Source organism: Epinephelus moara, chromosome 7 (assembly GCF_006386435.1).
Source record: "Epinephelus moara isolate mb chromosome 7, YSFRI_EMoa_1.0, whole genome shotgun sequence".
In the NCBI taxonomy this organism is placed as follows: domain Eukaryota; kingdom Metazoa; phylum Chordata; class Actinopteri; order Perciformes; family Serranidae; genus Epinephelus; species Epinephelus moara.
In genome coordinates, this window is record NC_065512.1 from 12,674,070 (window position 1) to 12,695,471 (window position 21,402).

At 41.0% G+C, this 21,402-nt stretch overlaps 2 protein-coding genes across 2 annotated transcripts; one reads left to right on the forward strand and one right to left on the reverse strand.

Annotated features, from left to right (window-relative positions):
• Window positions 1-940: 940 nt before the first annotated feature.
• On the reverse strand, window positions 941-13,391 carry phgdh (phosphoglycerate dehydrogenase). Its single transcript, XM_050048262.1, has 12 exons — window positions 13,141-13,391; window positions 9,063-9,214; window positions 8,908-8,973; window positions 8,767-8,821; window positions 8,535-8,633; window positions 8,295-8,427; window positions 8,053-8,201; window positions 6,504-6,656; window positions 4,271-4,409; window positions 3,946-4,073; window positions 3,633-3,855; window positions 941-2,089 (listed from the first exon to the last, which is right to left on the reverse strand). The coding sequence occupies exons 1-12, from the start codon at window positions 13,276-13,278 to the stop codon at window positions 1,935-1,937; spliced, it is 1,590 nt and encodes a 529-aa protein (XP_049904219.1). The 5' UTR covers window positions 13,279-13,391; the 3' UTR covers window positions 941-1,934.
• A 2,103-nt stretch (window positions 13,392-15,494) lies between these two features.
• cfap210 (cilia and flagella associated protein 210) lies at window positions 15,495-21,394 on the forward strand. Its single transcript, XM_050048260.1, has 9 exons — window positions 15,495-15,652; window positions 16,749-16,957; window positions 17,069-17,242; window positions 17,326-17,531; window positions 17,705-17,861; window positions 17,948-18,087; window positions 18,186-18,378; window positions 19,641-19,805; window positions 19,912-21,394. Exons 1-9 carry the CDS (start codon window positions 15,604-15,606, stop codon window positions 20,266-20,268), a joined length of 1,650 nt encoding a protein of 549 aa, XP_049904217.1. The 5' UTR covers window positions 15,495-15,603; the 3' UTR covers window positions 20,269-21,394.
• The last annotated feature ends 8 nt before the right edge of the window (window positions 21,395-21,402 follow it).

Here is a 21,402-nt window from a genome sequence, read left to right on the forward strand (position 1 = left end):
TTTTCGGTAAGGTACCTTTGGAACCGAAAGTATTCTTCAGATATGGTACCTAGACCCTAGCGTTTCCATGGTAATGGAAGGGTAATGGTCAGGAAAGGTTCCATCAGTACCATCCACAATGTTTCGCATTGGAAACGGAAAAAAAGTGTACTGAACTGAACCGCATCGTAGGCTACTGCTCGGTTGAAATGGGATTATAGTTTCAGGGGGAAAGGCGTTAGGACAAAGATGAAAGTCAAGGCGGTGAAAGTCCGAATGGGGCAGGTGGGTGGTGGGTGGGTCCAACAAACACCAACTTTGACCTGAGAGAGCTGTGTTCTTGTCCTGTAAGATTCTAAAGCCAAACCTTGTTCTTTTTTCCCAAACCTAACCACATGCTTTTGTTGCTAAAGCTAACCATGTGTTTTTGTTTCCTAAACCCAACCATGTGTGTTTGTTGTGAGAAGCAGGCTGGAGTCCGACACGGATGCTAAGCCATGTACTACTGTGGATGGTGGTAAGCAATAAATATAATAATTTTAGCTACCTTAACAAACAAAAACAAAAAAAAATCAGTATTCGTGCTTTATTGAGAGTATTTGCACTGCTTTTCTTTTCTGTCTCAGAAGGTTTCAGTCAAGCCTTTTCAGTTCTTGCTCCTTGGCTTTTCAGCCTCCCACTGAGCATCAGATCAGCTGACTCTGTTCACGTCTTTAAATCTCTTTTGAAAACATACTTTTACAGATTGGCCTTTCCTGACACTTGAGACTTATTGTGTGTATCGGAGTGTATGTATTCGCAGCCATGTGTATATGTCTGCATGCTTACAGGTATATATGTATTGGATTGCAATAAACTACATGTGTGCTTTACAGACCTGCAACTTGGTGCAGTACATCCCTTTTAAAATGTATAGTCAAAGTGTGACGTTGAATAAAAAACACTCACTTGAAAGCACAAATGTTTTTAGTAAGTGTACTTTATTTTACACTTCCGCTTTAAAAAGGTCAAACAAACTGATCAGCATGACACTGACACATTTTTTTACTTCATCAAAGTGCATGTAAAGCATCTAAACACTGGAATGTTATCAAAATAGGGGTGTAACAGTTCGCAAAATTCACGGTTCGGTTCGATACGATACAGTAGAGCTGCGGTTCGGTACGTTTTCAATACAGCAAAAAAGTAGAAACGCAAAAAAAAAATAAAAAATCTTTTTTTTTAACTTTTCAATTTTATGTTTTTTTTTTTGTTTATTTATTTAAACAAACATCATAAAGTGTAATCATTTTTGGTGGGTTTGCTACATCCCACGAGCTCTCAGCTCTGTCAGTCTAATAAATACGTGAGTAAACATCTCTGTTAAATGCCACAATCATATAAACAAAAGCAAAGTAGCCGTTGTTAATGTACCTTTTAGTCTTTCTGGCCAAATCATCTACCCGGCCCGCAACTAGTTAGGGCTCACTGCTCTGGGTGTGTGCTTTGTGATTACATTAGCTGCTGTTGGCTACTGACCAAGAGGTTATAGCCACGCAGCGGCTTTCATTCCCTTGTTTAGGGTGTGTGTGCAGTGACTACATGTGCTGCTAGCTTGGCTGCTAAAGAGAGCAGACAAAGGTTGCCTGTTCAGGCGTCTTGGCTGCCTTGTTGAGCGCAGTGGCTCTGAGAACTTTGTATTAAACACAGTTTAAACGGTATATTTTCTTTTCAAATGTAACAGGACAGCTTAATGTATCTTTCAGTTTGTGATGCGTACCGAACCGAAAGCCTCGTACCGAACGGTTCAATACAAATTTGCATATTGTTACACCCCTATGTCAAAAAGTTTTGTACAGTAAACGTACAACTTCTACACAAAGTTGTTAGTAGTAAATACTAAGACCAAGTCGGATGAATTATTTTAGACACCCTTTGGAGATGATTAGATTTTCAGATTGCATTGTTGCTGTTATCTAAATGCTGAGTTGTGCAGCCTCTTTAACCAAAGGCTTCAAGGCACTGAGGTCCCGCAGGAGAGAGGACACCCCCACACAATACCACAGATCTCCAGTGCGGTCTGCAGGAGCACTGAAGGACTCAATCTCCACTCCCTCTGTGGCCAGAAGTCCTAAACAAAGAACAATGGGAAAGAGAAAATAGGTGTGATTTTAAAGGAAGACAAACACAGTTATTAAGTCCGGAGAAGTCATAACTCAAAACCAACTTTCATCCAAATTGAAAGTGTTAATGCTGGTGTAAGCTTTTTTTTGGCATCATTGGGCTAAAATTCCATAATGGCCTTTCAGCATATTGTGATTCAAGTGGGCTGAGAGAAAACTAGACTTCTGCACCTCCTTTTGGCTCTCACTTCAGGCTTTAGAAAATGTAGCCTGTGACAGGAGACTTTATCCGATCACAGGTCATTTCAGAGAGCGGGCGTTCCTATTGGCTATTTTACAAATGCAAATACTTGTGCATGTCCTTTCTGATGGCAAAGCCTGATTCAATGGCACAGAATCCTGCAGAAAAAGTTGCTATGTCAGCAGCGTAGGCAACAACTGCCTACACTGCAAAGACACCCAAAAAAGGGAAACGGATTTATCAAGGTGAGTCTCTAAAACAGTCTGCCCCCGGATTGGCGGTTTGGTGCGGTTTCTGCAGTGATGTGGGCACTGCGCCGGACAATTGTGGTGAAAAGAGAGCTGAGCCAGAAGGTGAAGGTTTCAATTTACTGGTCCATCTATGTCCCAACCCTCACCTATGGTCATGAGCTCTGGGTAGTGACCGAAAGAATGAGTCTGTGGATACAGACGGCCAAAATGAGTTTCCTCCGTGGGGTGGCTGGGCTCAGCCTTAGAGATAGGGTGAGGAGCTCAAAAATCCATAGGGAGCTCAGAGTAGAGCCGCTGCTCCTTCGCATCAAAATGGGTCAATTAAGGTGGTTCAGGCATCTCCTGGGTGCCTCCTGTCAGAGGTGTTCTGGGCACGTCTCACTGGTAGGAGGCCCGGAGGTAGACCCAGAACACGCTGGAGGAATTACATATGTCGTCTGGCCTGGGAACGCCTTGGGGTCCCCCAGGAGGAGCTGGAAAGCGTTGCTGGGGAGAGGGATGTCTGGGGTGCGTTGCTTGGCCTGATGCCCCCGCAACCCGGCTTCAGATAAGCGGATGAAAATGGATGGATGGATGTACATAACATATTTTGTCAGAGATTTATGTACTTTAATATGTTTGATTCTGGATCTGGTTTATATGATATTGTGATGTCTTGTGAGTCCATGCAGTCTGGGCATGTTGTATGTAACATTACCATGAAAGCTTCACTTACTCAAGTGAATTGCTTGAATACTAGTCTTGCATAGCCAGACGTTTCTCCAGCACAAATGTCTGGCTGAATCCATCATAATTCCAAACTAATGGCAAAAAAACACTCTGGGTTGTTTGTATTTTTCTAAACCAATCGCAATTGTCTTGAGCTGCAGCCCAGGATGGAGCGATGGTGCCCTGAGAAAATCGTGTCCGAAGGTTAACATTTGTGCATGGGGAAGAGAGCCCTGGCATTAAAAGTGCTAAATCCCTGCAAAAGAAAATGCTACATAAAACATAGTTTCACATAGTGACAGGGATTTTGAAAACCTGTCTGAACTACAGGCTCACTTTTAAGTTTCTTACCAGCCACTGAGGATAGGAGCTGAGGACTTGCGGAGGCCTTGAAGAACAGCAGGTTTCCAGTTAGAGAGACTGGCTGTCTGAACACACTATTGCTCAGCTCCAGCAGGACCGGCACTCCACCTTGAACTGAGCCACTGGCTTTGTAGCTGCAGCCGTTGCCCTCGATCTCCACCTTACACACATCACTGGCAGCCCTGTCAGACCCGCAGTGGGTATGGTTTACCTGGAGAGTTGGTTTACATGTATGAAAAGGTTATTTTCTTTACACTTGTTATTATCATGTGGCATTTCCCAGAGTGAGCTGATGTTGTACCATGATGCCAGACTCCTTGGCCAGGCTCAGTACGTTGATGAGGTTCGGGCAGCTGCCGGATTCTTGGTTCAGCAGTCCGACCAGTACTGATGAAGTCATGTAACCAGTGGAGGACTTCATGCAATCCCCTGGTTTGAAGAAAAAAGAGCACATAGTGTTTACTGTCACTATCAGCAGATGAAAGCAAATATGTTGACTTCAGAAAAAACTGTGAAAAGCATTAAGTACAGTGCCTGTTTCACAATCACACCACCAGAGGGAGGAAATACACACAATTACCCCTCCTCTTCAGATTACATAAACTGGTTACACCAGTTAGTCCTACCTTGAGTAGTAATTTGTACATGTTTAAACGGCTTCACAGAAGCAGAGCACGACTGCAGCACAGCTCCGACAGCTTCTCCGAGTTTGATCAGCTGGTGAGACTCCTGGGAGAACGTGCTGGCCAAAACCTGTGCGTTTACCTACAAAAAAGGAGAAGACATGAAATCAGTGTGCTTTTGTGAACTGAATGTGATCACAAATTTGGAGAACAGATGCAATTAAGCATTTTGAGACCAACATTACAGCCATGATACAAGCTAAGAGTGGAGATTACTTTTTTTATTATTAATACTGCAAGGCGTCTTGTTAATTTCACCAAGGGATCAATAAAATTTAATCTTAATCTCTCTCTCATCTCTTCCCACCTTTCCTCCAATGCTACAAGTCTGATTGTATAACTATTTGTTAATATCTTTGTGGGTTCTTTTTATTTATAATATTTCTTCCTCTACTTTCAGACTTTCAGTTCAGAGACAGAATTACAGATGTTAATCAGACTCAATCAACCAAGTGCAACGCTGTTCAAAGTGTTTTCATTTAAAGTTATCTCGACCTTGGAAACAGCAGTAGGCACAACAATCTTAAAAAGTCATTTTAGTATTCAATCTTTTGAGCTCAGATATTATCATGCTTAATATCTGAAGCTGTTGGGCACTTTATCAACGAGCTACAGCCAATGAGAGCGCAAGGTATGGGTTGAAGACAGAGACGAGCGGTGTTGCTGTGCTCTCCAAAGAGTGTCTGTTATTAATATTGCGTGCAATAGTCCACCTTCCACCATTTCTCTTCCTCTCAAACTTATTGGGGATTCCTCCCAGTCAAAGATCCTGTAGTGTGTGACCCCAAGTCGCCAGTCAGTCATGCAGTGTGAAAACCACGACTTCAAGACTCCCGATTATAAGACAGCAAGTTGTGTAGTGTGAACAGTGCAGCAATCTCATGACTTTGAAAGTCATGTAGTGTGACATTAGCTTTACAAAGGGAGCTGATCAAAATCATGAAAACAACCATATTAGTCATTTGGCTGGAATGAAAACATACCAGCCTCTGAAATAACAAGGTATGAGGACTCAAGGTCATCTATGCCAATACATGATGACGCATTCCAGAATGCAGACTTGCCTGAATATAAGATATAGCACTGGAGTTAATTCACAATGTACTGTTAATGATAAGATGCCTGAATTGTGCATAATTTCCCAAAGCATAGTCTGAAGACTTATGGACTAATGTATGACAGCCTTTATCCAACCATCAGATGTGTGTTTAAGTCTGAGAGTCTGTTAGGTTGAGCCTTAATAACTAGTTTAGTGACTCCATGACCTAATGCTGACAACAAGCCACTTTTTCAAGTCTTGTATAAATGCTGACTGTAAAAGTTAAGACTTACTCAGAAGACTATAAGAGGTTGGTTGATGTCTCGTGTGTGAAGCATTTGCATGCATCACATATTCCAAAATACTAAGATAATAAGAAAGAGACCTTTGGTTTATTTAAGATGGAATTTAGCTTCATCTTTTTCATAGAAAAAAAAAAATCTGGCAATTTCGGCAACTACAAGAACAGAAGCAGGATTTGTATTTGTGTAAATACTCATTTGTTTCTCCATTTACCTCAGCTTCCTCTCTCCATACAATACGATACAAATTATTTCAATTTTAAATCTGTTGGAATATGCTGAGTATTGCGATAAAATAAATTGTGATACATTGCAATTTATTAGCTTTTATCAAAATATATCCTGTCGACTGAAAAGGCAATCTATTATATTATTCTAGCAGGCTACAAATTTTTAATAATGCTTTGCATTATTAATAATTTCTATAATAAAAAATCGATACTTTGCACTGTGTGACGATACGATATTGCTACACAAAAATATCGCAAAACTATGCTGTATCGATTTTTTACCCCCACCTCTACTGCTTACTTATAGCTGTGGTGCCTTATTGCTAGAATTATCATGGGAATAAAGTCTAACAATCCATTTGAATTCAAACAAAAATTTAAATTAAAGACAAAAACTAACTTCTCCAATATGATACAATCTTTTTTGTTGAGTGTGAAAAGATATGTGACAACCTAAGTGTATCAAATTGCATATACTCTATGCATTTATATATCTTGCTTTAACTGGTCCCCTCCAGCTTTATGGAAATGCTCCTTTAACATGTGTTGCAGCAACTCTCCAGGAGTGAGCACTGATTTGTTTGAAAAGGTAGAGTAGAACTTACTGCTCCCACCAGCTTCTTCCCAGTCACCATGTCCACAATCTGCAGAGCGATGTCCTCCCCACAGCGAGCCTGAGCTTCCTTCGTACTGGCTCCCAGGTGAGGACAGCTGACGACATTGGGATGGTTGACCAATGAGCGGTCCTTAGGAGGCTCCTGTGGTCAAATGTAAACACGATGTAAGATGGAGGCTGGAGGGACTCTTTTATTAGTATCAATGAGTGATTAAAATGTAAACAGACAACTTTAAAACTTCCCCCCCCCTTTGTGTTTCCATGTGGTATTATTGTTGGTGCCACTGTCACAAAGACAACCAGAATGCTTCCTGTTATACTCAGAGCCTTCTTTTGCTTGGTAGAGGTTCCACAGTTACTGTGGCTGTTACACCATCAGCTACTGGGTATAATAATCGAAAAAAAAACGTCACTGATATCCTTTAGTAACTGGGGATAGAGCCAACAATAGCAACCAGGGAAAACAAAAGCACCATCATATTCCTGTTTTGGTTGCACAGTGGTTGATGCACTTCCTTTGTGCTGTAAATCCAGCCTTCACTTTCCCCTGAGATCATACCCAGTGGTGAGTGAATTGCACAGTGAAAGCAAGGCTTCTAGACTGGTGCAGGGATGAGTCCTAAACACGGAAATAAGTCAGCAGTTTTGCACTTCCGGTTCTGCTGTCTCAAAGTCAAGGTTTTTGGTTAGATGTCTGACATAAGGTCTGTGGTCAACACAAGCTTTAAAAGGTCCAGTGTGCAGGATTTAGGGGTATTTATTAGCGGCAATGGAATATAATATTCACAACTATGTTTTCATTAGTTTATAATCACCAGAAACTAACAATCTTTGTGTTTTTGTTACCTCAGAATGAGCCATTTATATCTACATAGCTCCTCTTCAATGGCACCTGCCATGTTGTTCTACAGTAGCCCAGAATGGACAAACACTGGCTCTAGATAGGGTCATTTGCATTTTCCTTTTCGGCCACCATAGTTCTCCTACACACTTGGCATGCAGGAGAAGTTGTAGTTGGTTGCAATCTGCAACCTGAACGTCACATGTCACTAAATCCTACACACCAGACCTTGAAGAGACTTTCACATTTAGTTGTACGGCATTAAATGTCAGTAAATACCCCACTTGTGAATTCTGAAGGTTTAAAAAGACGGTTGCTTACAAGTGGCTAAATGAGACTGCAGTGGGTCATCGTGCAGAACTCGGCTACAACTTTAAAGTCAAGTGACCACAATGTCGTTTATTCATAGCCTAATGTTATGCTTCGAAATCATAGAACTGGTGCTCATTTGTGAACAGAATCTTGCTGAACAAAACATATAGAGCATCATAAACATTTGTTTGCCACTGAGCTTATTTTCTGCAATAATCCAACTGGAAAAATTCCACAGGCTTTTTAACCAGGGAACCAGAGCTGCCATCTTCCAGGTCGGCCAACAAAAAAACATCACCCCTGCAACTCTTCTCAGGAAACCAATCTGAATGCAGATGGTGTCATTATTCTATCGCCATTATATTGTGTGCTCAAATAATCTTGCCTCAACAAAGACATCAAGCCCTGCTCCTCCACACTGTCCGGACTCCAAAGCTCTGAGGAGAGCAGCCTCGTCGATGATGCCCCCTCGTGCACAGTTCACAACCTTCACTCCTTTCTTGCATTTAGCAAATGTTTCATCACAAAGCAGACCTTGAGCACAAAAAAGAAAACAAGTGAAAAACAAATCACACCGTTTTTCAGTACAGTTGGTTATATAATCACGAGAGCTTCAGTAAAACTCACCAACAGTAGAGGGCATTAGGGGAGTATGGACAGTGATATAATCACACTGCGGCCACAGCTGCTCCAGAGACATCGGCTCCACCCCCCAGCTGGTTGCCACCTCAGGAGGAGTGATTGGATCGTAGCCGACTGTCTGAGCAGACAAAATGAAACATGTCTTGCAATGTTTGTTCATCTAAGCATCAAAGCGCAATTAACCATTGAGAAATGAGACGAGCCTTGTATAATCTTGTTAATTACCCTCATGCCAAATGACTGCATTCTTGAGGCGACTTCCTTTCCTATTCTTCCAAGTCCAACTATTCCGAGTACTTTGCCGTACAGCTCTGCACCCATGAACTGTAAAATTAGAAACAAAACAATGAGCCTGTCCAAGTGACACATCTGATTAGTGATGACTGGCTGGACAATGGAGCCGACCATGCAACAGTAATCGCTTTGTGGGCCAACTGCAAACAAAATCTCTGCCTACCTTTTTGCGATCCCAGTTCCCTTGTTTCATGGACATTGCAGCTTGAGGCACATTTCTAGAAACAGAAAGGCCAAATAATGACATTTTTACAGTACTTCTGCAACTAAAAAGACTCAACATTTTGACAGTTGCTCATCTTACCTTGAGAGGCTCATCAGTAGTGCACATGTCAGCTCGGCGGCACTGATCGTGTTACCGCTTGGTGTGCTTGAGAAAACAGTATACAGTTAGTGGACATTTTACATTAAACTGAAACTGGATAGTAAGTTGAATTTAGGCACAGACTGGTGACTTACTTCATGACAATAATACCCTTTTTGGTTGCAGCGTCTACATCCACATTGTCCACGCCAGTTCCAGCTCTCCCAATGATTTTGAGATTAGTAGCAGCATTGATGACATCAGCCGTTACCTTTGTTGCAGATCTAACCACAAGGCCATCGTAGTCCTAGGATAGAGAGGAAAGTATATGGTTGATCTCATGGTGTTTTAAATCTGTGTGATCTACCCAAGGCTTTGGCCAAAAACCTTCAGGGACCCCTAAACCCACAGATTCACTGTGTGTCAATACTTTGTGGTACTCTGGTCAATGCAAAGTTTTTGATATGCAAGGAAATTGATATGCATTGCTCCCGGGTTGTGACCCAGGTAGTACCTGAACTGTCACAGAGAGGCATTAACCTGTGTTGGGTGGCTCGGACTGAAATTGACAAAAGAAGGGTTGAACACGGGTCAGACAACCCTCAGTCTGACCCTGGTCACTGGTTTTAAAGAGGTATGTGGGAGCTTTCACACCTAAACCCGGTCAGTACTGTTTGTTTGGGATAATGTGAGTGAGAGTTGTCAACCCAATCCCAGGTCTGGTACAGCACTGACAACTGGATTGAAACCGTCTGAAGAAGTGTGTCTTAATCTGCCTCCAGTCTCCGGACTCTGGTGTGGTTTGTTGCAAACGGACCGACCCAAAGGCCTGTGTGATAGCGGCATGTGTGTCTCTTGCATAAATTCAGTAGTTAAACTACAGCTGATCCTGAGCTGTTTACAATGCTAGAAGCAAAATCTGTGTAACTGATGAGTGGCCTATTTGTACAAGATCATTCTGTAACCGTGGCAACACTTCAGCTTGTGAGATCGGAGATTTTCACTCACATATCACAAAGTTAAAGGGAGCTGAACCAGAGGTGTGTTTAGCTTGTGGCCTACTCTGTGTGTATGTGTGTGTGTGTGTGTGTGTAATATATATATATATATATATACATCCACCAATTGAAAGGTGAGTGAAACACAGTGACAACACTGTGACTAGCCTCTTATTCATATGGTACAAAATGCCTATATTTGGCCTGTTACCTTTTGTGACAGGCTATATGGAGGTCCAGTTACAGTCTTGACTAATAATGCTCATAATGAATTACTTTGTGAACTCCAGAGAAGATAAATACTGTCCAGGGAATGAGCTACCTGTCAGTCAATATGTTTACTACTCTTAGTACATTTGTAGAAAGACAGAAGTTGACCAGAGCTAAAAGGCAACAATGTCTATTTTTTTTCTTGGTCTGGACCTAAAGAACTGAAGAAAAGAACACGGTTGTGCATTGCTTCCTTCAGCGGATGTCCCGTGCTCCTTGTCTTCTGAGTCTGACTTGGGCTCCTTGGAGCAGTCTCTTTCGTCCTCAGTTTGCCTGGTGATTGGTTCAGAAAACACCACGTCGTGTTTCCTTCGTCTTGGACTGTTGTGGGATTCGCCCTCATCCTGCCGACAACGCCAATTACATAAGGAAAATGCTCAACTTCAGCAAACACTGAAATGAAGAGACTCGGAGAACCACGGAGGAAAGTTACAGCCAACGGAGTTACTTGAATCACAGAACTCAGCATACAACAGTATGCTAGTCTACACAGCAAAACAGATGGAAACAGCGAAACAGCAATCACCCTTCAATTGCTTTTATAATGGGCGTCTGCTCGTTCATGTGCATGTGTGTGTATGTGTATGTGTGTGTGAACACGCTTGGGTCGTATTTCCTGGAAATCTAAAGTTCTCCTGATTTCCTACTTATTCCTAGAGCTGAACTTCGTGCCTCAATATTTTCTATCTTCTTTGTCTCTTTGGCATAAACAACTGTTCTATTGCGAAACTTGGCACATCTGTTCCAATGGTCAGGTCAACCTAACCCAGAACGTTCTCATCATTTAACCTCCCAAGGCTTGACTTACGCACAAACTACTCAAATTATCAAAACACCTCTTATGGGTCCTTTTTGCTGCCAAATCTGATATTTGATTAGCTGCTTCCTAAACCTTGTGTAACTGAACTTATTTTTCACCTTTAGTATAAAATAATACATTATCTGCCTCTACAGCTGCAGGTGTGAAAGCGCAGTAACTGGTACACAGCGCACACAAGGGCAGGTAGGAACACTGTGTGGTTTATGAGACACAAGATACAATCTCTACTACCTAAGATGTTTTCAATTTAAAACAATATATTCTCGGCTCATAACATGCCTGAAACGCATACTGACATGCCCTTTACCCTCCTGGGCAGATTTCTTTGTATGGACCAACAACAAGGTGGAACAGCTACGAAAGTAACATACTGTAGGTGTAAAGGTGGAAAACAGATTGGGAGTTGTTGCAAAGCAAGTATGGCAACATATTAGAGTATTATCCATCACCAGAGGAAGCCATGTCAGTGCCAAAACTGAAAGAATGAAACAACAAAAGGTGTGTTTTGGCTTAACACATTGTGACTTCTAAGGCCTAATCAGGAAGCAAACATGGGTGCCTATGTCAGCATTCTCTGCCCATCCAAACTAAAATGCAACACTAGAGTTTTTAAACTAAAACAGGGTCAGCAGCATTTTCAAGAGTCTCCATTGTATGGGTTCAGGAACAACAGAGTAGTGTGGACACTTGGCGTAAACGCAGCAATAGTTGGGCATTTTATAACATATTAGTGAAGATGTAGCCCTGTTGGGTTGGGGTCAGTGGTTAAACAGGGGCCCACAAATTCACTGCTGCACCAGGGCCTAACAGAGAGTTAAACCTGCCCTGAATCTACTGCAAAGCACTACAATCCATTCAGTTTCAGGGCTAAACAATAAGGTTTGCCCGAGGCAAATGAAATGCCATGTCAGGCTAGTAGATTTAGAAGCTCAACGCATAATTTTATCTGAAGCTGATGATCTAAGTAGCTAAGGAGTGAGCTTCAGGTTTATGGATGCAACGCATCTGCTATAGCCCTTACTGTCACTCACACACTTACTCAAAGGAGACGAAAGGGGGATTGACATACCATTTTTAATGTGCAGGAATGTTTGCTGCTTTGCATCTGTGACACACTGTGACCTTGTTCCATTTCCTTTATTTTAATTAACATTAACCACAGCATTCCTACATGTTATTTCTGTGGTCTCAGACAGTCAAAAAATATTAGTTAGTAAGTGTACAGTTTGGAGCTGCTGCATAGACAATGACTTGGGAAAGACGTAGACGCCACTGAAAGCACCCAGGGCGATGTTATAAGTATATGGATATATTTTCTGTTTCAGAACTGAGAACACTACAATAGAATAAAGCTCAAACAGTCACAGATCCAATAAATCAAGTTCCCATTCATTGTCTATGGAGCAGCTCCAGACTTTATAGCCTATGACATCACAAGTTTGAGACTTCCTTCTCTGGTTTCTGGCTTTGGGAGAGAGTTGCTCAAGTTTAGAAATATTGATCAGCCTTTCCTAGGGCATGGAAATGACATATTGGAATTCTTAATTTAGGCAGTGTTCCCCTTTAACTTTGGTCTTTGCTGTTATTTGATAACCACTAACAAATGAAACAGCATTAAGGTTGAACCCTGAGTTTGTATGAGAACACCTCCACTGCAACCCATTGTTTCTATTTCTAATCTACAAAATCAAGGCAAATATGCGTTTAATGCACAGCCTCATGATAACAGCTTCCTATCTGCAGCATGTGGCGTTCAGACCAAGTGATGGGAGAGCCGGTAAACTCACAGATGAGTTGCATCAGCTTCCCAGGGGGCGGTACCACAGCTACAGAACAATCAATTGTTGTTATATCTCAACCCTGCAAATACGTGTCAGACTGAACAGGAAAAGCGACAGTGAAAATGCTACAACGTGCATACACCTTACATTAAACTGTGCGTAAAAATCACAGGTGCTTCTTAATAGTTGCCGCTTAGACACTTCCCCCTTCTCAAGTGCATCCGCAAAAATCACGCGAGCTCTTAAAATGATGTCAAGTAAAGCGAGAAAACTATTTTAAACACGATTGGAGAATGGCTGCAAGTTGCGTTGCAACAAAATCGACACCCGATGGACGTGAACGCAGCACGAGTGCCAACTTCACCTTAATCTCCGCCAGTAACTCATCCTTCTTCATGTTCTGTTTCTCCGTCACTCGGATGCCGTTTTCCTCCAGAATGCTCCTGCAGCGAGGGTCCACACTTTCACTGATCAGCACAGTCTTGATGGAGATAGGGGCCATCTTGGGGGGTTTCTCTCCGGGCTGCTAGTTGGTGGGTAACTGGTGTTGGTGGGTAGCTGATGCCTTCGTGGAGCGATGGATACGGGGAGTTGCTTTCCCTCTGCTGGTTTTGAATGGTTTCCTCGGATTTAAGACGGCCCCCTTTCAGGGTGAACCCGCCTCTCGTGCATCTCCTGCTATGACGTAACATAAAGAGAGCTCTGCATACTGGAAACCAGTTTGGGCAAATGCTGAGACCAGTGTAATTTAAGTAACAGCCTATCAACAGTGGGGGGTTTTTTTTAACTTAAAACAGCAACATCATAAGTGTTTGCTGCAAGCATGCATTTAAAATGTTTCTTAAATAGAGTACATAATGTCCTTTTAATATAAAAACTATAAGTAGACTATATATGCTGATAATAGGCTATGTCAGTATGATTTTATTTAGTATAATAGTGGATTATAGATACTTATGCACTGAATGTAAGTAACATTTCAATTTAATTTGACTGGCTTTAAATGTAGTTTACCTGTAGCAGTGCATCATATTTTATAAAGTCATTATATGTTATATAATGACTACTCATAAAAGGTTCCCTTTCCGAAACACAACTCAGATCTTTCATGCTCATCCAACCAAAACAAATCAACATACACAGAGGTCATTCCACCGAAAAGTACATTCCTTATGTCTTCATGTACAGGACAGTAAAACAAGAAGTGAAACTCATTCTTAATGTCACCTAAATGACACAGCAAACAAATTCTGTCCTCCTCTGGGGTGGCGTTAAACCTCCCAGCCTCGAAGGCTAATTATAATAATCTTTGTTTAGATTATATTCGCATAAGGTTCCACACTAACTATTCTTCATGAGACAATGAGTTCGTAGTTTTGGTTTATACCCTATTTCAACACACCATTTTTTTTTTAAACATGCAAAACATTTCATCCCTAAATATCCTGAATACCACAGGTAACCTTTTCTGGAAAATAAATGACACATTGTTCAAATGAAGGATACTATAAAAAAGGTTCATTTTATGGTGATACATGACCATAAACTCACTGTCTGTAGGTTCATATGAGGCTAATGAAATGCAACATATGTAGTTTTGTTGAAATCATTTTAATCCTTCAAAGAACATCAAAGTTGCTCACACCCTTGTTACATCCGGCCTTGTGTTCATTCCTTCATTTAACAGTAAATCAGGTCAGGAAAGTCTATTTTTTCAGTCTTAATTTAACGGACACTGTTCATCACCTGACTCATTACAATGCACATGACAGCCCCCTTATCTTTGTGTCAGACTGTCACATTCAAACTATTATATCTGCTCTCAACACTAGATTTTAAACACGCGTAAACTGTTTGCATGCAGGAGTGGCTGCACAGTATAATTGTGTCAGTCTAATGTGATGTGCTGTTTCCCTGAGCCTCGACAAGAGTAGAGCAGTAAGCACAAAGCTCTGGAGTCAAGTATGAACTTGTTTTATTCTGACTACTCTGCTATAAACCCGAATCGTCTGTCCTGTCACATAGTTCACATACTGAGCAACCACAATGTTAGTCATATGAATCCAATTTTGTTGTGTTATAAGTTGCAAGTGTTGCAGTAAGCCAGCATGCACAGTAGGACCATCACACTGAAAAATAATAATTTGTTTTATTATTTACATGTTTGCTTTTTCTTCTGTGACATTTGAAAAGGTCTCGTGAAGAAGGCGTATGGCGTACAGCTGACATACCTGCCGACCAGACCTTGTGTGGGATTATTTACTACAATCTACTACAATCTTGTGTGATTTCTGGCATGAAACAAACACTGACACAAACCCACAGACTCATCTGTTCTCTATTTAAACTAGTTGAATTGTAAAATCTGCCTGAGGCCACTTGTTTTATGACCTTAAACTGTGGAACTTTTTTTTTTAACTTGGCTTTCAATTTGGGTTAGTTTTACAAGTATTACTGTTAAAGTTTTGTTGTTTTGTTACCAAATTGTTTTTGTTTGTCTTTCTTTCACTTATTGCTGTAGCTATACTTTCTATTTTTCCTCAGCATTTTTCTGAAAGACATGTTGCATGATTAGAAAAAATATCTAACAAAAAGTGCCAGGGTTCAGGTGTGTGGTGTTCATTCAGGACTATGTTGTTTTATAAAGAACAGCGCCACCTGTCGTCATCAGCGGAGAGGCTTCAGATTGGTTCAGCCGTTGCCTGGATACGACGCAACATGCAGACCCAACCACAGCTGTATGTAACCTGGAAACACTAACACCTTTGAACAGTTTTATTTGGTTGTAAACTTTCTTTCTTTAGTTACTGAATTATACTAAATATAAATGGCATCGGTGGTTCAACACGGCCGGAGAACAGGCTCCAACAGGAGAGGTGAGAGCTGAGGAAACAGAGTTTTGGTTGACTTTGCTGAAGGTAGCTAGCTGTTAACGTTAGCTGTTATGGCTAATAATTTAAATACTGCAACATTAAACTCAAGTCAGAACAATTTAAAAGTGGCACTGAATATACAGGTTGTTTAATATTTATGTATCTGTCGTGCCCACTGTTGTAGCCACTCTCAAATGAAAACAACTTCCTGTTATAAGGTTGCTATGCTGTTTTTCTATTTATTCATATTTGTCAAATGAAAGGCCATAACAGTTAGCTAAAAATCTCAAAGAACAACCTCACCTTATGAAGAAGCGTTGAACTTTCCCCTCATTTTATTGAATAATTTAAGTGCCCACTCATATATTGTGTAGTTACAAGATACAATATCGGTGGTAAAAATATTGAATCCCTTCACTGATATTCATAAGCAACCATATTTTTTATACATTTATACTTGTAACCCATTGTATACAGTGGCGGCACCTGTTTGCACCTTACTGTTTGTTATTCTGTTATATTTTTTTGCACTTTACTGTAAGGTAATTTTTATATTTTGTACCTTAGAGTGAGCTAGTTCTTATATTTGCACCTTATTGTTATGTAGTTTGTATATGTAGTTCTAAATTTGATATATATTGTAGTTTAGGTTTGCTACATTGCTTTTCTACTTATGTTAGTCCTTGCATGCTTTGTATGCACTCCTAGAACTTTGTATTGCAACTGCTCTTATCTTATCTTATCTTATCTTATCTTATCTTATCTTATCTTAGGTCATATACATCTATCTAACTTTTTTTTTGCCTGAAAAAAGACCAATTCAAATTCATTAAGAGGCAAAATATATCTGAAGAGCCTTTAAAATTCAGAACATTTTGGACAGTATGGAAAAAATGTTCCATGTGTAACTACAGAATGTAAACTTGCAACATGGAAGAAATAAATATGCATCACATTACTTCCTGGATAAAATCATTTGCTGTAACATGTGACTTTTTAATTATTAATCTGGCCAGTCCACAAAGTGATGGTGCATATTTTCAGCCCATTATGTGTTCTAGATGCAGTCTGTCGTCTTACAGTAATGTCTTCCTTATAGCGTCTTCAGCTGAAGAAGCCAGCAGGATGATGCAGCCACCAGACCTCCGGCAAGTCACTGTCTTAACCAAGGCCGAATGGCTGAGGATTCAAGATGATCTGAACCAGGTTAATAAAGACAAGGAGAGAATGAGAGAAGCAGCGAAGCAGAGAGAGGCCCTGCACCTGCAATCAAAAGAGGTGGTGAAGCTGTGGTCCAATACCATCGCTGTAAGTCACCTGAACTGGGCTTTTATCAGATTTTACTTGCTGTGGTTGTAAGGTTGCACACTTTGCATCAAGGTAAAAGGTTAACACGCTGTATGTTTCTCTGTATCAAAGGGTCAAAGGCAGAAAAAGCTAGAGGCAAAGAAGATCCGGGAGGAGATTGAGGAGGAGAAAAGGAAATTGATGGATAAAGAAGAGGCCGAATATCGGGAGCAGCAGCGGAAAGAGGCTGTCAAAAAAGCCAAGACTCAGCTGTATTATCAAACTGACCGTGTTAAAGGGTTACATGTTAGTGTCACTAGGTTGTACATGTTTAGCTATATATAAGTTTGATGTTTTGGGATAGTGAGTGACTGTTACTACTTCCACAGCGTGCGCTCTTGCTGACGGAGGTCCTGAAGGAGAGGGAGGCTCAGATTGAGCTGAAGCAAAGAATCAAGAGTGCCTCTAAAGATGTCGACAAGGAATTCCTGGATACGGTAAAGAACAAAGACGAGAGAGCCTTGAAACAGGAGCAGGAGAAAGCACTTCAGAAAAAGCTTGAGAGACAGGCTGTTGCAGAGGACATAAAGAAACAGTAAGTCACATCAAACCAAAGCAGCGCTTACATGCTGCAGGAGAATATGTGCCTAACGTCCTATTTTGCAGGCCAACTATTCCTGGTTGTGATTAATTTCAAGTAGTAATCTGACAGAAAGGCTTGAGTTAAAAAGTATTGCCTCACAAGAGAATATGCTTCCTTTTCTTTAGGATCAAGGACAATGAGCTAGTGAAAGAGCGACAGAAGTTAGAGGACAAAAAGGACGGAGAGGAAGCCCAACGCCTTCAAGAGCTCTACCAGTGGGAGCAAAGGATGGAGGAAGAAAGACAAGCAGAGCTGAAGAGAAACCTCATGCACGCTCACCTGGTGGGGCCTTAGCAGCACGGATTATCTAGTATTTGTATTCTTACTTCTAACACACAAGCTTACGACTGTATACTCTGTATTTACAGGAATATATCTCCAATCAAGATCTCATAAAAGCGACAGATGCACAGAAACAGGAGGCTGAAGAGGAGCAAAGGAAACTTTTTCTCTCTGCAAAACAAAAAATGATAAAGTTACGGAAAGAAAAAGAAAAGGAGTTGTTTAGGTAAGAGCCAGCAAAACAAACATCATCAACAGCCGTGTCCTCGCTCCACATGCAGTGGATTCCAGGTGTGTCACAGTCATACTTGTTTCATTCTTCAGCGAGGCCCAGATGCGCCGCGAGAGGATCATGAACAAGCTGAGTGTCACGCAGCAGCAGCAGACCGACAATGAGGAGCAGAGGATCGCAAAGGCTGTCGCTGAACAGGATGCAAAACAGGCCCAACAGCAGAGGGAGGAGGAGGAGAAGAAGGCAGCAATGTTGGAGTCTATTGTCGCTCACAGAGAATTAATGGTAACAGTGGTTTAGATGCTACACCTGCAAAACACAAATTTACTGTGGCATAAAGCTTTTGTCGAGCTATTAATATGAAGTCATTAATGTGTCATCGTGACCTGTGCATGGGTGGATTATGAAACAATGGGCCCCATCACCTTCCTACATAGGAGCAAGACACATACTTGGTGGTGTGTTTAAATCTCTTTGTACTCATTATATATCGTTTTGTGGTTTTGTGTCTCCTTGTGGTTGTTTTCTGTCTCATTGGGGTAATTTGTGTCCTTTTTGGTCATTTTGTGTCGCTTTGTTGTCATTTTGTGTTTTCTTTGCGTTTGTTTGTCCTTGTGGTTGTTTTGTCTCTTTGTCTTATTTTTGTGACTGTTTGTGGCTGTTTTTTGTCTCTTTGAGGTAATTTAGTCTTGTTTTAAATTGTTTTGTTTCTCTTTGTAGTCATTTTGTGTCTCCTTGTGTCTTTTTGTAGTTCTTTGGAGGTAATTTCGACCTTCATTGAGGCAATTTCTTTTTTGGTCGTTTTGTCTTTCTCTGTCATCATCTTGTGTCTCTGTGTAGACTTTTTGTATCTTTGTGGTTGTAGTTTTGTCTTTTTGTGGTCGTTTGGATGTCTTTGACCTTAATTTTGTGTCTCTATGAGGTAATTTGGTGTTACTGAAGTAATTTTTTTTTATTATTTGGTCATTTTGGGTCCCCTTAGAGTTATCTTCTGTCTTTTTGTAGTTCTTTTTCATTTCAATTTGGTCATTTTGTGTGTCTTTGTGGTTGTTCTGTGTCTCTTTGTAGTCTCTTTGTGTCTTTGTGGTTATATTCTTGTCTTTTCGTAGTTGTTTGAGTCTCTTTTAGCTTAATTTTGTGTCTCTCTGAGGTCATTTCCCCATATAGTTATTTTCTGTCTTTTTGCAGTTTTTTACAGTCATTTTGTGTCTCTTTGTGGTTGAGCTATGTCTCTTTGTAGTCACTATGTGTCCCCTTGTAGTTATTTTGTGTCTCTTTGCAGTTCTTTCTGTCTCTTTCTGGTAATTCTTGGTCAGTAATTTGAATGACATTCTGCAGGTGAAGGGCCAGGGGGGCCCCTTACCTTTTAAGCCCCTGGGCCTGTGCCTGGTAGGCCCTTTCAGTAATCCATCCATAGACATGTGGGTTCAAAAAATGTGAAGATTAATTTTTCGTCAATAGCAGCAGTGAGATCAGGTTTCACCTGAGAGTCCTGCTGCAGCTAACAAAATGTTCTCACACCTGTGACACAAACTTGTTTTCATTAGAGGCAAGAAAAGGAGCAGAGGGATAAAGCAGCCAAACAGAACGCCCAAGACACACTTGAGGCTAAGAAAGAGGCCGACAGAATATTCACTGAGAAACAACAACTGAAGGTGCAGAAGGTCAAAGAAGATGGAAGAAAAGTACAAGACTTCAATGCCACAGAAATGGTAATGTTCACACTATCTTCATCACATTAATGCAAGAATGAATAGTTTTGGTTTGGTGGTAGTTGTGGCACTTGTTTGACATTTATCTTTCATCCTTCAAATACAGGCCCAAAAAATTGCCAGGAATCAGCAGCTGAGAAAAAACGAGCATGAGTTTCAAGTGATGAATGCAGAGCTCATAGCTGAAGAGGAAAACCAGTTTCAGCAGTATTCAAAAGACGTCATCAATGCAGCGGCGCAGGCTCAGCGAAATGTGTTTCCACTTTGCAAAGCTGCGAGAGAAGGGATCGGAGGAGGACTCGGTCCCATTTTTAGTGGAGTCAGGCCGAGCTACCTCGTTCAGGACAGCACTGGTGCTCAAATGCCCACATACGTCTCTGATGCCACCCAGAACATTAAAAGGCTTAATGAGGTCATGGATATTCAAGACGCAAAGAAAAGACTTGGGTTTACATGGTCGTAGGTCACACCCAGCTGGCAGTTCTGGTTTTACGAGTGTTAAACATACTTAATGTGTTAATAACATCCTCAAGATATTTTGACAGAAGATATGTGTGAAGTCACTTTCTTTGTCGCTCATTCACTTCTCTGTTTATAATAGACACTTAATACTGTGTTGTGCAGTAGGGTTTTCCAAAGTTAAGTCTTCAGATTGCTTCTTTTGTCCAACCAACACTCCAAAACCCAAAGATTCCTGATTTACTGTCATAAATGACAGAGAAGCAGCTGAGTGTCACATTTTAGAAACTGGAACCAGCAAATGTTTGACATTTTTGTTTGAAAAATGACTGAAACAGGTAATCAGTTATCAAAGTAGTTGCCAGTCTATTTTCTTTCAATCAGCTTATCAATTCATGGACTAATTGTTGCAGCTCTACTGTATAGTGAAATGTAAATTGGGATTTTGGAAACTTGTGAATTATCATTATATTGCATCATCAGTTACAAAGGTATTGTGCCCAATTTTCATATTTAGAAAACACAACACATTGCACTGTGGAACTAAAATAGTGTTCATGGGACATCCTGATAGGTGTAGGCAATGTCCAACAACCACATCAAGTCAGTTCATATCAAGCGGCAACTTGGGGGGCTGAAAAATGAAACCAACATGGAACTGCCAAAAACTGTGGTTCTTTAAATGGCTACCTGAGGCTGGCTCCAGAAGCAAATCAATTCCAATAGACCCCCATGTTAGAATGCCCAACTTTAAAGGCGGAAATAGACATGTTTACAGCCTGGTAGGAAAAACAGTTTAGGTCTCTACAGCTAATTCCAACATTCTTGACAACTGTACAGGGGCTGAATTTTTATATAACTGGCCACTTTGAGCAACAGAACATCTGCCGATAGACTCCTTGGCTTCTCAGTCACATCCACCCCTTGCTCCTCCACAGCGCCGGCCTCTTGCCCAAATGTGGTCACCTCTGGCTCCAAAAAACAAGATGGTGACAGCCGCAATCAAAACCTTTTGCACAGGTTTTGATGTTCTACAAAATGTTGTAAACCTGACACTCGTCGATTACTGTGATTTTGGATGTGAATAATGTTTGGACTTCCAGTAAATAGACTGCATATGTATCAGCATTTAAAGAAT